At 35.0% G+C, this 16,407-nt stretch overlaps 1 protein-coding gene across 9 annotated transcripts in view; it reads left to right on the top strand.

The window, feature by feature from the left end:
• CLOCK (clock circadian regulator) overlaps nucleotides 1-16,407 on the top strand; it is a 64,041-nt gene that overhangs the window by 30,510 nt on the left and 17,124 nt on the right. For all 9 annotated transcript variants that reach the window (XM_038134494.1, XM_038134503.1, XM_038134500.1 and 6 more), the window contains 8 exons: nucleotides 79-169; nucleotides 1,834-1,893; nucleotides 2,300-2,448; nucleotides 6,594-6,685; nucleotides 7,994-8,083; nucleotides 9,344-9,464; nucleotides 10,986-11,099; nucleotides 13,531-13,649. In XM_038134494.1, the coding sequence (XP_037990422.1) occupies nucleotides 123-169; nucleotides 1,834-1,893; nucleotides 2,300-2,448; nucleotides 6,594-6,685; nucleotides 7,994-8,083; nucleotides 9,344-9,464; nucleotides 10,986-11,099; nucleotides 13,531-13,649 (792 nt within the window). In that variant the 5' untranslated portion in view covers nucleotides 79-122. The remainder of the gene's footprint in view (nucleotides 1-78; nucleotides 170-1,833; nucleotides 1,894-2,299; nucleotides 2,449-6,593; nucleotides 6,686-7,993; nucleotides 8,084-9,343; nucleotides 9,465-10,985; nucleotides 11,100-13,530; nucleotides 13,650-16,407) is intronic.

Here is a 16,407-nt window from a genome sequence, read left to right as displayed (position 1 = left end):
ATGTCAGTATGCTCTGAAAAAGAACACTTTTTTTTTTTTCCCCTCAGTCACATTTTGATATTTTTTCTTCTCTTACAGGCAAGCGTACAAATGTCTACCACAAGACTAAAGTGTGATATGTTATGTTTTTTACCATAAGCACCCATAAAATGAGCTCCATTGCAGACAGGTATGTTAATAGATATGGAGAGTTTTGAGAGAATCACTGTTCATTTCTTTCTTTAATAGTCTTTTTTGTATGGTTAATACATTTAGATGTTAACTTATGCAAAAAGTAAAGAGTGAGGTTTTGGTTATTTTTGACAAAGTTAATTTGGTAGTTGCTAGATGTGTCATTTTGTAGTCACTGGAAAGAGTGATTTCAATTGCCTGAGGTTAATCTTAAAATGCATTACTTGTTTTCAGCCTTGGAACAACATCTGTGCAAGTTGAGCTGATTTTTAACATTACTTGAACTTTTAATTTTTTTAGTACTTCAGTTTTTGATTAAGAAAAGCAAATACATTTAAATGATTAGTGTTACTGTAGATGATAGTAAAGTGACCTGATAACCTATTTCAAGGGAAAAGTAATAGCTGAGGTATGTTTTCTGCTTGATTCCTTGAGCTGCACTCTCTTAGCAGCTTAGGTGAACATCTGTACTTAATATCCTGTATATTACCATTTTTGAATCTTTGGGATATGAAACTTGCATTTAATTTATGTCAAGTTAAACCCAATTGAAAAAAAAGAATAAAAGCAAAAGGTAAAACTTCTTTAATGCTTGTTTAACTTGTCAGTTCTTCTAGTGAAATTTTGTGGCATCTCACTGAAACGTCAACCTTTTAAATATATGAATTGCTTCTAAAAGCTTGATGTTTGTGTAGTAGCATACAAAATAGTAACTTCCTGACATCACTGCTTATCATAATGTAGAGTAAAATTGCCTGATGGTTTATAAATCAGAGAGATGAGGTAAGCATTTTAGAAAGGTTACTTGGCTTGAGGGAAGGAAACATTAGGATAAGAAATTCCAGGATAAACACACAGAGGTCAGTGTGGACAGCACTAAATAGACTGAAAGCAGGGAGAAGTTAGAGAAGTAATATGAAAGTCCATTATACAGCAATTTTGGAAAACAGAAGGATAGTTTTGACTTCACTTTCAAAGCAAAAGGAAGTGAAACAAAGGACTTACGTGAAGGGTACTGAGGCATCTTCAAAGGAAAACACATTCTTATTTTGGTATTTTAACATCTCTTTAGCAGTAGATTGACAGTTGTCCAGCTAAGATACTTATTGAGAAAGAAAATATAATTAATAGTTACTGTTTAATATTGATATTAGTTGTGTATTTATGAAAATAAATATGTGGATGAAGTATAGCATATTCTTCAAGACTCTTCCACTAATAGTATTTCAGACTTTAAGAAAAATACATTTTCAGTAATTGGAATAGAAATTGCCAGTAAGTAAAAATAAATCACATATGTCCTCTCCCATGTTTTCAAAAGGGTATGGTAATGAAAGTAATCAAGAAGATAGAAAATCAAAGTTAAACATTGTTCAATTAAATGTCTGTATAGGGCTGTAAGTTCTTATGAGAAACAGTTGTGTCAGAAAGAGAAGGTTTTTTTGCTTTTTCTTTAGTAAATGCAAGCAGAACATACAAGACTTAGCTTCAGGTTACTGATGATGGTCCTTGTAAAACATCACAGTAAAACAGTTGCTTTCTTGATGTGATGGAGATGATGATGGTGAATAGTCAGCTCTTTACCCTTCCTCCTTCTTTGTGATTGAACTTTAAAGGAGAGGAATTTCCACTCCAACATTTATTTCTTTCTGTTTATTTCAGAAATGACGGAAGCATTTTTGATGGGCTGGTGGAAGAAGATGACAAAGATAAAGCAAAAAGGTAAATTTCAAAGTTACTTAAAGCTAAGAAAGGTCCTATACTTGGACGCTTTAACTTATCTATGTGATTTCCAAACAATAAAATAGTTACTCCTACAAATAAATGTATTACTCAACAGCATTTCTTCTACTGTGATTTTTCAGGTATATTGCATATTTATAATTGTGGTTCAGTTATTTGTGTTTTGCAAAAGGATACTTTATTCCAAAGGCTTCGTTGCACTGTTCCTTGAGGAGGAAGCCATTCTTCAAAAATGTGGTTTGAGATACGGAGTGGGTGTTAGTTCCTGAGAGTTATCACAACAGAAATTCTAAAGGGGCTGTTTGCCTCAGGAACCTGGCAGTAGTATGCAGCTTATAAGAAAGTCTCATCGTTTTTATAAAACATGTTCTGATTTGCTTTTCAGAGTGTCTAGAAACAAGTCAGAAAAGAAACGTCGAGATCAGTTTAATGTACTTATCAAAGAGCTGGGTTCCATGCTTCCAGGTAATGCTCGGAAGATGGATAAATCCACTGTGCTGCAGAAGAGCATTGACTTTTTACGGAAGCACAAAGGTAACAATAAATGTTATTTATAAATACTAAATTTTTTAAGTGATACATTATTACATAAAATATTAAAAATTTTGCAGCTTCTTTAAGGAATTTGTCAAAAAAATGTGAAGCGCTTCTGGAGAAAGATATTCTTAAGATCATATATGTAGCAGAGATATAACTGTGTTTCTGCTAATACTTAATAAAAACCAGTACTATTTGTTTATTTGTTTTGTCTCATAGTTGTCAATGAAATCTGTTTCACAAAGAGAAGATTTTTTTTTGAAATAACCTCAAAGTTTTTTGTTCTGGACAGACGTTGATGCAAGTTGTTAAAAGTTTTGCTTCACAGGAAAACTGTTGATCCATTTCAGTGGAAGTACTTGCTGGAAGTACTTATTTGGTTATTTAGATAAGCCTGAATTGAACAGTTGATTTGTCTCTCTGGGTTCTGCATGAAGCAAGATAAATCACTAAAAAGCGAGTCAAAGAGAAGTTAGTGCTCCTTCTTGTCATGTCAAGTGCCTACACAACTTGCTGCTTAAATAAAGGTGATAAGGCAATAGGGCATTGTGGTTTCCAGCAATGTTTCTGGGTTGGTTGCTTGACAAGAGAAAGTGAAATACTGGGGCATAGAGACCAGAGTGTAGGCATTTTGGCTTTTTTTTTTTCCTTTTAGCTGGGAAAAATGCCAGAAAAATCTACAAATACTTTTAGCTTAAATTTTCAAAGTTTTAACATGTATGCTTGGATGTATAAGCCACTGAGTGTATGTGTGTGTGTGTTGTTCTTTATAAGTCATTTGAAATGTCAAAAGGATCAATATCCTTGAACATCCTTGCCATGCTTTGTTCCTCTGGCTGTTTGCATCAGCTGATTGTGGGATATACCCAGATATGTTGTGCTGAAGTTTGTTACAGGTTGTTATTTCTGTCATGAAAAAAATTCTTCCACCAAGTATATGCTTGTTTGTGGCTGTTAGATATTATATATATAAAAATCTCTGTTCCTGCTCCTACACTTGTTCTTAATATGGCACCTTGTGGTTCACACTGCCAAAAATAAGATGAAAACTGAAGAAAATGGACTCTTTTGCTAATTAAATAATTTCCTTGGGTAATTTCTTGGAATACGTACTAACTAGAAAACCGTAGAGTCAAAAGAAGTAGCTATAAGGTTATAAAATAAGTAAAGCTATTAAGTGGATGAATAGTTATGTAGTTATCAACAATATGTGTGAGAATTTAAGGTATGAGAAATGTTTTTCCATGCCCTAGCACGTCTCTTTTGTTAGTGTTATGTTTCCAGTAACACCAAATGTGTACTGAATATTGCTATTAAAATTGTAAACATAAATTAAAAAGGAGGGGGGTATAATTCATATGAAAATTCATAGATTTGGGGGATTTCTTTACAATTAAATATTGATTATGCTGTTTTAATTTTCTGAGACATATGTGTCTCATAACAAAAAGAAAAGCAGTGTGAAGGCCCCTGTTGTGTAAAATTCAGTTCTTTAGGTTATGAGGCTTTGTGAAAATCAGTTCTGTTTCAAAATTATTTTATCTTGGCGATTCTTGACACAAAATGTAGAATGCAGAACAAATGTGTATCAGCCAGCCAGCAGCATGAGTCATATTATTTTTCTCTTCAAAGTGCTTTCTGAGATTTGATTTTTTTAATAAAGGGGCAAAAAGCATCTCTGGAGATAGTTGCCTTTTAAGGCATGGCACTTCTGTCCTTCACTTGCTGTGACAGAATGCAGCTCTGTGTGACTGCACATATCATATTAAGTTCCCTAATGCTCTGGCTGCCAGTCCTTACTAGCATTGCTATGCAGTGTTTTACATTGAAATGTTTTTGGACAAAATGTTGGCAAAGTTCAGAAGAATATTTTATCTTCCGAAGTGCTTGGATATGTTACAATAAAGCTGAATGACCTAGCAATAAATGGATTGTTCAGCACTGAGTAGCTGCTTTATGGTTAAAATCCTACTGTGTTCAGCCACCAGGATTTAACTGCATTGCTTCTGGCTCTTTCTGGACTATCTCCACATTATCCAAGCTAGGTACTCTGGCACCAGCTCCAGATGAGCTATCTGAATTGGTTGTTGGCCAGTGTGGATTCTTTTTCTCACTGGGACAATACAGGAGGCTAAATACACTGAAATTGTATCCCTGGGAGCTTCTCTTTGACTAATACTGCCTGTCATCTTTCTTTGAATTTGTAAACAAGAATTTTTTTAAAATTAGTAAATACTGAGGAATTTAGCTGCAGGTAGAATAATTGCAGGTAGTAGACTGATAACTCCCACAACCCACAGAGAAATGGTACAGATCTTGGCTTGGCTAGCAATTTCTTTTAAGAATTCTTAGTGCTGGTGTAGAGATACTTCAGATACAGAACTGAAGACTGAAGTTCAATGTGCAAGTTTGGTTATCCTCTTTCTGTTGCCTAGCTCAGGAATGTGACCTTACTGTCATTTATCTATGAGTGCAGCCTTCTGACAGAATTTCTAGGTGTTTCTCTGAAGGTACCAAGTGAAACAGGTTCTTTCTGTTGCTTTGGCTCTGTTTGCCTGTATCATACTTAGTCTAATGATGGAAAATGTAAAAGAACACCTGTACTTGTGGTATTTCAGAATGATTTGTTAAAGGCATGAACTTCAGCTTTTATTTAGCATAAAATCCATTCTATTTCAAAAGACAGTCTGTTTAATTCTGAAGTAGGATGGTTATAAGGGCCAGAATGAGCCAATGAATCAGACTTTCCCAGTTTAAAGTGAAGATTATCTGTGTTCTGTGGAATGAATGCACTAAGTTCCTGGAATTTTGCCTCCACTTTGGTGGCAGAGCTTTTCATTTTTGTGTCCTTTGACTTGCCCTTTAGTGTTCAGTATCTTTGTGCTGACTGAAAAGCTACATTTGGGGTTATACTTAGGTTTTATTTATTCTCCAGCCCACTCTTTCTGCTTTGTGCTACCATTTCAAAACAGATTGGAAGAGCCTGATTAATTTATATGTTTCGCGAGATCGGATAATTGGAAAGTCTTATTTGTTGGTTTTTTTCACCTCTTCTTGCAGCTTTCCACTTTTGGCCAGTTTCTTGCATGACGTTGCTATTGTTTGCTGTTTTTTTAGTTAAGTCTAAAGCTCTTTTGTGAAGTTTTCCCCCTTCAGTGTGGTAAACAAAATTACAAACTGCTCCAGCCCTTTGCATATTTTAATTCAATTTCAGGTTTTCTGGCTCTTTAAACCACCTTAACTAAAACTCTAGCTTATGAACTTTGTGCAGATTTGTCCTTTAAAAATGAAAAACCTTGAAGAATTGGTTTGGTTCTTTTGATTTGTCTGAATACTCAATTGCTTGTCCAAGATTGTTCTTAAAACCAGCACTTCTGTGATGCCCTTGTTGTTCATCAAAACTGAAGCACTGTGAGGTCTCGCTTCTTCTTGTTTCAGTTACTGGTTGACAAGGAAGCATCACTTTCAGAACCCAGGGTCAGGCTTTCCTTAGCAGCTGTTGATTCTCTCACCTGCATATGGAAGTTAATCTGTATATTTCTCAACTCCTTCAGCAATCTCTCCTTAATCTCTACATCTATATCCAAATTCATCTGTGTATTTGTAACAGGCAGGAATTCTAGAGTGGAGTCTGTCATACAGCACTTAACAACGTTGGTTGAAAAACTCTTTAAGCGTAACCAGAAAAGAGTAGGAAGAAGAGAAAGGACAAAGACAATTTTTTTTTTCAAGGGTTAGAATGACAAGAATTTGACAAGATACTTGAGCATTAGCCATTTAAATTACATAAACGGATCAGGAATTTTGGCTTTCTAAACATTTGTAAACAACGCTCTTAATAAAACATTTTATTATAGTCTCAGAGGAAAGTTTTCATTATCAAAGTCCATTGCTTCAGTATTACCTTGAATCCTGGCAGGACTGTAGCACAAAATGGTTGAAGGAAAGAGAAAACAAATTTAATTGTGACATGGGAGAAAACATTTATTTTCTTTTTAAGGAGCAATATCTATATGTAATGAATGAACAACAGAGGAGATTGGAGATCTTTCTGCTGTTTCTTAACTGTGTATATGTAGTTTAGGGGAAAAAATGGCTTTTGGAAGTATTAATCCTTACACTGTGTATGTGTTTGATTGTAGAAATTACTGCACAATCAGACGCCAGTGAAATTCGACAGGACTGGAAACCAACATTCCTTAGTAATGAAGAGTTCACACAGTTAATGTTAGAGGTATATTATTTCTGTTTTTCTGGGAGTAGAATAATTCCTTACCAGGAGTCATTCCATTATGAAATTTTTCAGTCTTTTATTCTCATATTTGGGTTGTAACTATATGATTTCATTAAGATAAACCATCAAAATTCCTATGTATTCAGAGTTTCAGAATTTTGTTTCAGAGCAGCAGATTTTCTTTTAACTACATTTTCAATTAAATAAACAAAGTAACAGAGCAAGTCCGTAAATGAAGGTGTTTACTGTCCAAGTGGATATTTAAAATTATCAACATAAGGAAGGTACTAGAGAAAGAATTATTATGCTTAAGTTAAAAATCCTAATTTCGAAAAATGCATAACCTATCCATGTAACTTGTGAGCAAGAAGTAAGTGTTTTAATTTCTTTACTTGCTATGCTTTTCAAAACTTGTGTGAGAGCATTACTTTGCTAAAGATTATGTGATTAGCTGCAAAACTACAGAAAGAAACTTTAGGTATAAGCTATTTTTTCATTAAAAATGAGCATAAGTCATTTATATCTTGTTAGTGAAACAATTTTTAATAATAGTTAATGAAAAATATTACAAATTAACAAAAACTTTTTTATTTTCATTCCATAGTTAAACTTTTGCTTTGATGCACTGATACAAAAAAAGTTCAGGGTTTTGATATTCAAAAATATTTTTAAAGAATACTCTGTTATAAGAGGTTTTTTCAAAGATGTGAGCTTTAAAATTTCCTGTTTAGAAATACAGTTCTGTCATCCTTTTGTTGGTAGTTTTCAACTGAAACGTGTTGTATTCAGAGGAAAGAAATTTGAGTTCAGTAGAAGATAAGGCAGTCAGAACTGTATCTCACAAGTTTTCAATAAATCTCACTGCAAGCTTCTTTTTGCAGATTGGGAATATTGAGATTTTTAAATACTAAAATTGATTGATTTTGCTGACTGTTTTATATGTTCTTCTCATAGTTTCCCCACATCTTCTTGCTTTTGTCTCTAGCTCATTTTTATGAGCTTTCTGACGTCTAAAATGGTGATGGAATTAAAAATTACAGGCAGGCAGAGTGGGAGGTGGGGAAAACAGTGGCTGTCTATATATGTACTTATTTCTGAAACCACAGAATAGTATGGAAAATGTAATGCTTTTAGTGTAAAAATAAGATTAAGGAGTTTTAGTAAGGAAAGATAGGGAAAGTCATTCCCATTTCTGTAATAAACTTAAAGTAAAATTGGTCTGTATTATTTTCTGTATCGAATATAGCTTAAAATTTTAAGTATGCTCTGTTTCTTTTTTATTTAACTACCCGTTATGTTTAATTTCAGGCTCTTGATGGTTTTTTTTTAGCAATTATGACAGATGGAAATATAATATATGTGTCTGAAAGTGTAACTCCCTTACTTGAACATTTGCCAGTAAGTAACAAATTGCTTTCAGTAACATATCAGTTTGTCTGTGGTTTATTGGTGTTCTGATATGAGTACTAATTAATTGTTGGCCCTTTTTGACTTTGTAGGACAGATGTATGCTTTGTTTTAAGGTCTCTGTTTTTTCTTCAGCACAACTGCTTCCTACTGCTCTGTCTTCTATATTAAACATTTCCTTTGGAAATGCAGAATGCAGTCGGCACTCTGTTAGAAAGGATTATGAAGTGGCTAGCATCAGTTTCAGTGTAACTGAAATAACACAGTTGGTTGCAGGAGACCCTTTAGAGTTCACAGCCTCTACATGAGTCAGAAGAGTATTATGAAAGATCTAAATAATTGAAATTTTTTAAACTGCCTTTTTACTTCTTTCTTGACAAAGCACTCTGATAAATACATTGCTGCTGGTTCTGCTTTTTTAATTCAGTATATACTTCCGGGTTTATCATATTCACTTATCTTTTATCTGGGTGACATTGCTCACTGGTAACATTCTAGTTTTTAAAGGTACCTTTGAATAATGTTACTCTGAAGGGAGGCAAATTAATTATTGCGAGCAATTGATGAGTTAAATTGAGTGCTTTTCTAGAAGAGAAGGACAAATTCTCTTTAAAGGCAAATTGTCTTACTGTGTGCATAATAACAGTCTGAGAATTTTTAAAAACATGCAGGTAATTGTGATTTTTATTTTTTCTTTTAGTTGAATTTGCCAGGTTCTCAGAAGCACATTTGTTTCTGGCTTTTAGGTGTGATTTATGAGTTCTAAACATACATTTTATGATTCCTCTTTTTTGAATACTTAACCAAATGCATTTATGCATGTAATAGTTGTTCAGTTTTGCTGCATCCATTTCTGCTGTTCATATATGTGTCCATAGCTGTGGAACTGTTTATAAAACATGGTATCTGGCAACTCATCCTCACCCAGCAGCTCATTCATCAACCCTCAGTGGGATGGGGGAGGCAGTTGGAAGGGTAAAAGTTAGAAAACTCATGGGTTGAGATAAAGGCAGTTTAATAGGTAAAGCAAAAGCCATGTATGCAAGTGAATCAAAGCAAGGAATTCATTTACCACTGCCCATGGGGCAGGCATCTCAGAGTGAGGGTTTTTTCTTGGAAAGTACTAATATGTCTTCCAGCAGGTGGCTTTGTTGAGTCAGTAATGAACTGTGGCATTGTTTTGCATTAAAATAGTAGACTTTGTGACATTGCGCATCTTGAATTAATGCTTACTAAATCTTTTTTTTTCAGTCTGATCTTGTGGATCAGAGTGTATTTAATTTTATCCCAGAGGGAGAACATTCAGAAATTTATAAAATATTGTCTTCTCATCTGCTGGAAAGTGATTCCTTGACACCGGAATACTTAAAATGTAAGTAGTTATTTTGGGCTAACCCCTGTAGGCAGCTCAGCCCCACACAGCCACTCACTCGCTCCTCTCAGTTGGATAGGCAAAGAATCAGAAGAGTAAAAGTGAGCAAACTTGTGATAAAGGCAGATTAACAGGTGAAGTCAAAAGCTGTCTGCATAAGCAAAGTAAAATAAGGAATTAGTTTGCTCCATCTGGTCAGTAGGCAGTTGTTCAGCCATCTTCAGGAAAGCAGGGCTGTGTCATGTACCATGATTACTTGGGAAGACAAATGCCATAAACCCAGATGTCTTCCCCTTCCTCCTTTCCCAAGCTTTTATTGCTGAGTGCAGTGCCATGCAGTATGGAATATCCCTTCGTTCAGCTCTCCCTGCCGTGTCCCCTCCCAGCTGCTGGTGCATCCCCAGCCTCCCCAGTGCAGCAGAGTGAGGTAGAGAGAAGGGCCTTTGCACTGTGGAACTGCTGCTGAGCAGTAACATTCACATCCCTGTTTTAGCAGCACTGTTCTAGTCAAAATCCAAAACAGAGCACCATGTGAGCTGCTGTGGAGAAAATTAACCCTATCCCAGATAAAACCAGTACAGTGGCTGTGCTAAAACTATCTACTTGGAATTTCAGTTTTTCCCATGTTATTTAAGCAGACAGATACACTTCAGCCCTGAAGAACAGAAGTGTTACTTTGTGTTGCCCGTGCTCTGGAGTAGAATTTTCAAAGTCATGTTGCCTTTCAGTCTGTAAATGTCCTTTGTGTCAGAAATGTTCATATTGTTTATAGAACTTCTGTTTAGACGGTTTTAGCAGTTGGCAAGTATGAATGTGTAGCAGCCTAATGGAGTTTGGGAGCATGTGTTTTAGTGAACTTAAGTTCAAGGCATTTTCTTTAATACAGCTCTAGTTCTCAGAGTTTTCATGTCACTAATATTTAAGCTCTTTGTGCACAAAATCTAAAGGAGTTCTTTAGGTTAGTTACTGTCAGGCTGGTTAAAAGCAGACACTGTTGATGCCTTATGGTTTTACCCTTTATATTTTTAAATCCTGTCTTCCCATTTTGGTCAGACAAAACAATCCCTGTAGGCCTGAGATTCAAGGACTCCCTACAGCCTCAGGCCCCAAAAATTGTAAAGAAAAGTGAACTGAGGGGGAGAAGGGGAGCAAACTGGGGGTATATGACTTTATTACTTGAAGCTTTAATTGGAGGATTAACCCCTGTTATGTAAATGGACCAAATGTATATTTGTCTGAAAAACTCATGGCCATTGTCCATCTTGGGTGTATCCTCTGGAAGGCTTCTGACTGCCCAAGGTGTACCTTTTGAAGGCCTTTAATGAATACCCACCTTATTCTCTTAATCTTGTCTAGCCTCTGTCCTAGGTAGCCATGCCAAGGCATCACTGTAGCTAGCTGTAATCACTACACTTACAGCACCTCAGTTGTATTCAGCTTAATTATTCCTGCATTCCATTTCATGTTGCATGTGTGCTTCATCAAGCATATAGCCTATTACTTTGTTTATTTTTTTCCTAGCAAAAAATCAGCTAGAATTCTGTTGCCATATGCTGCGAGGAACAATAGATCCAAAAGAGCAACCTACATATGAATATGTAAAATTTATAGGAAATTTCAAGTGTTTGAATCATGGTAAGTAATTTCAGCAGTGTTGGAATGGAATACGTAGGCAGCTCCACAGCTAAACTGGCTTGGGACCATGGTGCAAAATGTAGGTGAACTAAAATCAGGCTTTCAAAAGAAGATCTTGAAGCAGTTTTGTCACTTATATATTGATGTAATGGAAAAGAAGAAAAACTGCCTATCATGTATTACAGGTCTGTGTATTCTTTATGCAAAATGTAGTAATTGTGCTTAATGCTTTAAATTAAAGAAAACTAGTATTCTGTAAAATATTGTTTAAAAGAATGTAAGAGAAATTTAAGCAAATGCTTTAACATAAAGAATCTGGATTTAGTTCAGCATAAACCATATTTAAGCAGGTGACTAACTTGAAGATTAGTGATACTGAGTACGTGCAGTTCTCATTACACAGGCAGCTGGGAAGGAAAATGTTGATTTTCCCCCTATTTCAGTTCTGTGCTTTACTTGACAGGAATTACCACTCAGGTGAGTGGGTGGGCCCTACAGTTTTCCTTATTGAATTCCTACTCCCTTCCACTGAAATTATTTTTTAAGCTATGTATAATACTCTTTCTCTGTACTGAATCTCTAATCTGTTTGGCCAGGTTGTGCTGACTGTTTACTTGAGAAGCCTGTTTATTTGTCCAAGTGGGTTCTGCAATGTGATCAGTAGATTCTTAGACAGCTCACCCGAATATATTATGAAAACCAGGATGTTGTAAATAAATCTGTGAGGTTTTTTTATTTGATACCAGTGTTTCTCTCACAAAATGAGAAGTGGTTGAGTCCTAATGCCAATGCAGTTATGTAATATTATAGGAAAGACAAGAAACAGTCCTGAAAACGCCAAATATCTTGCTAGTCCTGGAATGAGGAATTGGGAAACTGCAGACCTATTAATTGCAATTCAATATTTGGAAATACTCTGGAAAAAATAATTAAACTACATATGAGTTTCAGGAAGCTAGCAGGGAACTGAATGGCAATCACTGTGGATTTTTCAGGTAGAAATAGCATCAAATCAGTTCAGCTTCCTCTACCAAAGAGTAACACACTGTGTGGATAAGAGGATAAAGCACAAACAAATGATGGACTTTTAAAATATGTTTTTGTTATCATATTCTCTTCTCACTAACATGTAAGGGAAGTGCACGTTAATTGAAATTGCTGTAGGGTAGCTGCAGGAACTGATTGGAAAGGTTATCAGTGTTCACCATCAAAGTGCAATTTTAATTGACAATTTCTGGATTTGATCGGTATTTTCATTATAATGTTATGAACAATGGAACATAGTTTGCAGTTATTAAATAATCCACAAAAAAGCCAGAAGAATTCATCCCCAAATTTAGAAAATAAATTAATTTGGGCTAAAAACCCAGAAAAATTGACTAAGAAATAATGCAAGTTACTACATTTAGGAATATCAAACTGTATGAACAGGGATGGTTTCAGCCAGCTACATAGGAAAAGGAGTTACTGTGGAATGTAAACTGAACAAGACCAAATCACTTTGACCAGCCACCAAGCTGAGAAAATGCAAAAGCCTTTCTAAAATATAGTCTAAATCACATGAAATAATCCCACTGCACACTTAGCACAAGGCAAGATAAACTCTGAAGAACAGAGGCTAAAAAAATAAAATAAACTGCCTATTTTCTTTCTGATGGAAAGAGCAAGGAGCTGTAAGATGAAATTGCGTGAAGAAACTTCAGCAGGAGTTCAAATCTAGAGATGAATTAAAACCAGTCGGGCTTTGAAAAGCCTCACAGTGATTTGAAATCACCATCTCTAGACCTTAGTAAATATAAAGTAAATTGGTAACTGCTGGAAATGAAAGATAAGGTTACTCTGTTTTGAGGTCTAGTCCATCATTTGCCTCCTTTTGATTCCATCTCTATGATTCAATAAGTGGAATTTGTTCCCAGCTCAGTATCCTGATTCTTTCACTTCCATAATTGTGCCTTTGATTCTTCTGTTAGTCAGTATGTTGTCAACATGTGTTGCTTAAATGTGATGGAAAGTCTAGAAAATAAATACTTAACCTGAGAGTTCAAAAGAAAATAACAGCCAAAATATAAAGATATTTTTGAAGAAAGTGTAATCCAATGATTTTTTACCAGTTAGCAAGGATTAGAACTGTTACTAGTTCCTTAAAACTGCTTTAATAATAGCATTTTCAGCAATAATATATTACTGGTAGTTCTAGTTCTTTGGGAAGGCTACTTGATGGTCATGTTCCCATTACTACTATGTAACTACTCCTACTACTGTGGTACTATTCCGGTGCATATAAGTCTAGATATGGAGCATTTTTCTTAATGCCTGTTAAGTTACAAGCAAACCACAGATAAATATTGGGCCACTTATTTTCTGATATTACTGCCATTTTCCTCCTACTTACATTGTCATGTGTGTTGCCATCTCCTCTGTCTGCCCTCAGTTCCCAACTCAGCGCACAATGGTTTTGAAGGAACTATTCAGAGATCACACCGGCCTTCATATGAAGAGAAAGTTTGCTTTGTAGCCACAGTTAGATTAGCTACACCTCAATTTATCAAGGTATGTACAAATGAAATCACTTTTATATCATTCTTAAATGGACTCTGAATGGGTTCAGAGAGAATGCACACAACATTAAAAATATTCATGAAAATCATAAGGAATACTATTACATGAAACTGAAAGTGTCTGTTTCTTACTTCAAATAGACTGAATTTTATGAAAAGTGTCAGACAAAGTTGTGAATACTAATTTTAAATAGTAACATAAAAGAGAAATATGCAAGAAATAAATTTCTAACACCACAGGAATATAATTTGTGTCAGACAAAGTTGTGAATACTAATTTTAAATAGTAACATAAAAGAGAAATATGCAAGAAATAAATTTCTAACACCACAGGAATATAATTTAGCAAGATGAACTTAAGCAATATGAAAGATTACATTGAGATTCCACTTTGAGAAATGATTGATTTTAGTTGAAACTTGGATGGGAATTTTTTGTTGTTGGTGGTCTTTCTGCAGTTTGACACAAGTAAATCTTGGGGGGCTTAATGAAAGCTTACATTACTTGTCAGTAATGAAGAGTTGGGTTTGGGGTAATAGAAATCTTTTGTTTCAATGCAGTTACTCAGAAACTCAGTGGTTTAAAACTTACCATTTGGCTTAGCTGCTAATGTACAATGTGAAGTTGCCTTTTCAAGTTTGGAATTGAATGCATATGATACTTGTAGTTCAGTATAATCCTGTTTCTCTCCAAAACCAGTTGAAATAAATACTCAGGATATAGTACAGCATAGTCTGTGACCGTGATTCTGATTATATGTTTCATACAAATGCATGAATCAAGGTTCAGGATAGTCTGCTATGTAACATTTGTTTTTGCAGTTCAGCTGTAAAGTAATGCCATGAAATATATGTGGCCTGATGTTAAACTAGTGTCTGTACTACAAGAACTCTTAACATTTAAACATTCTGCCTCTTAAGTTTAAAGCACTGATGTCTGCAGCTGAAGACTGTTGGTGGTAGCTTCTGAAGACATGGTCTATATACTTTGCACTTCAAAAGCATAGTATGCTGCCTGTGGAGAAATCATATAAATGTCTTCAGTTCTGTCAGGCTGAATAGGAATTTTGTCTCTCCAGACTCTATGCCAGAGAAAGTTTATTCTTTCTGAAGCTAAGGAAATCTTTCATGTGACACTTTTCTTCCCATACAGGTCTAAAAAATATTCTTCCTGTTATGCTTATAGTTGGTAGATATGTTATATGTGGGATTTTTGCTTCATGAAATAATTGTGGAAAAAATACTAACCTGACATTTGCAATTACTTTTGTCTTTTAAAATGTGACAGTTCATAGTAAAACATCTATGTTTTCCTACTTCTGGAAGCTGAGGAACATCCTTTTGATCTTCAAGTGACTCAGTCTCCTGCAGGCTAAAGCCTTACAGATTATTCTCTGGCCAAAGTTTCATTCCTGTACTTGAACCTCTGAGCCCTTAGTGCCCAAGGAAGCTTCCACGTTATAAAATTTTTCAGATTATCCTGAGACTTTTAACTGATGCTATTTATTTGGGAAATCTTTTGAAGAAGACTTACATTAAAGAAGACTTATATTCAAGACTTGATACGTTCTGTTATTATTGAGGCTAACATTGACTAGACTTTAGCAAATTAGTGTCTATGAGGAATTTTTTGATCCAAGTAACTTCACTAACAAATGTGTGATACAGCCAGGAAGGAGATGTGTGTTTCAGTAATTGCCTTATTTAAGGTCGAACATTCCTGCTCATCTGTCACTTACTCTCTTTCAGTTGGCATATGGTTCCAGATTTTTTTTTCTCAAATGTAATTTCTCAGGATATGCAATGCTTTTTGCACCTTTAGAGTTCACGTTTTTATTTTATTCATATGACTCTACCACTTCTACAACAAAACATCTCACAAATTTTGCTCCCTAGTGAAGGCATTTGGTTGTACATATTCTTTAAAACATTTGTCTTGCATTTTGGCTAGTTGATGATTGCATCCTATCAAGAAGGCAGGATTAATCCAGCCCAAAGGATTTTACCCAAATACTTTTTGTTACAAATGAAAGTCCTTTCTTTTCTAGATGCCTTGTTGACAACTTCAACAAGACGCCTTGTTGAACAAGCTGGCTTCTGCCCAGGGGTATTTCACAGTGGAATATCTGCAAATCATTAATATAAATGCATTGAGTAATTGCATACTAACCTGCTGCCATTTCCTCTCTAACCATTATGTTTTTACTGTGGTTTTACTGCCTGCACTTCAGTGATTTTTACTTTTGTTTTGACTTGTGCCAAAATATTTAGATCAAAAGAAGCAACAAATCAAAAGTATATCTCAAGGATATACTCTTGCTCTGTAATTTCTCTTACTTTGAGTGGTGCTTTATTAAATGCTGCAATTTTAGAAAAGTAGATGAGCTTTGGGTTCTAGTGGTAGTATCAGTTTTGAAGCTTGTCTTGCTGACTGGAGTTTACATCAACAGTTGTTAATTTGTGCCCAGAGTTGTTAAGTTCATTGCCTCCATCTAATTCATCCATTGTTCCATCATTTTCTAAGTCATTGTCTTTAGATTTTACAGTGATGAATGTGAGGAAAAAACGTTGCCTAGGTATGGTCACTTTTTCCTTTTATAGAAGAAAAAACTTAGATGTATTTCAAAAACTGCAAAGTATGCAATTAAACTCTTTAGATTATAACCTAAGAGAATGAAAAGAAAGGTGGTCCTGCTGTTGGTCTTCTGCTGTGTTTTTCTGCAGGACTACTTTAGCTACAGATGTTTGCAG

Source organism: Motacilla alba, chromosome 4 (assembly GCF_015832195.1).
Source record: "Motacilla alba alba isolate MOTALB_02 chromosome 4, Motacilla_alba_V1.0_pri, whole genome shotgun sequence".
Taxonomy (NCBI): Eukaryota; Metazoa; Chordata; class Aves; order Passeriformes; family Motacillidae; genus Motacilla; species Motacilla alba.
The sequence above is the reverse complement of the archived record's forward strand: the minus strand, read 5'-3'. Positions and strand labels throughout refer to the sequence as shown.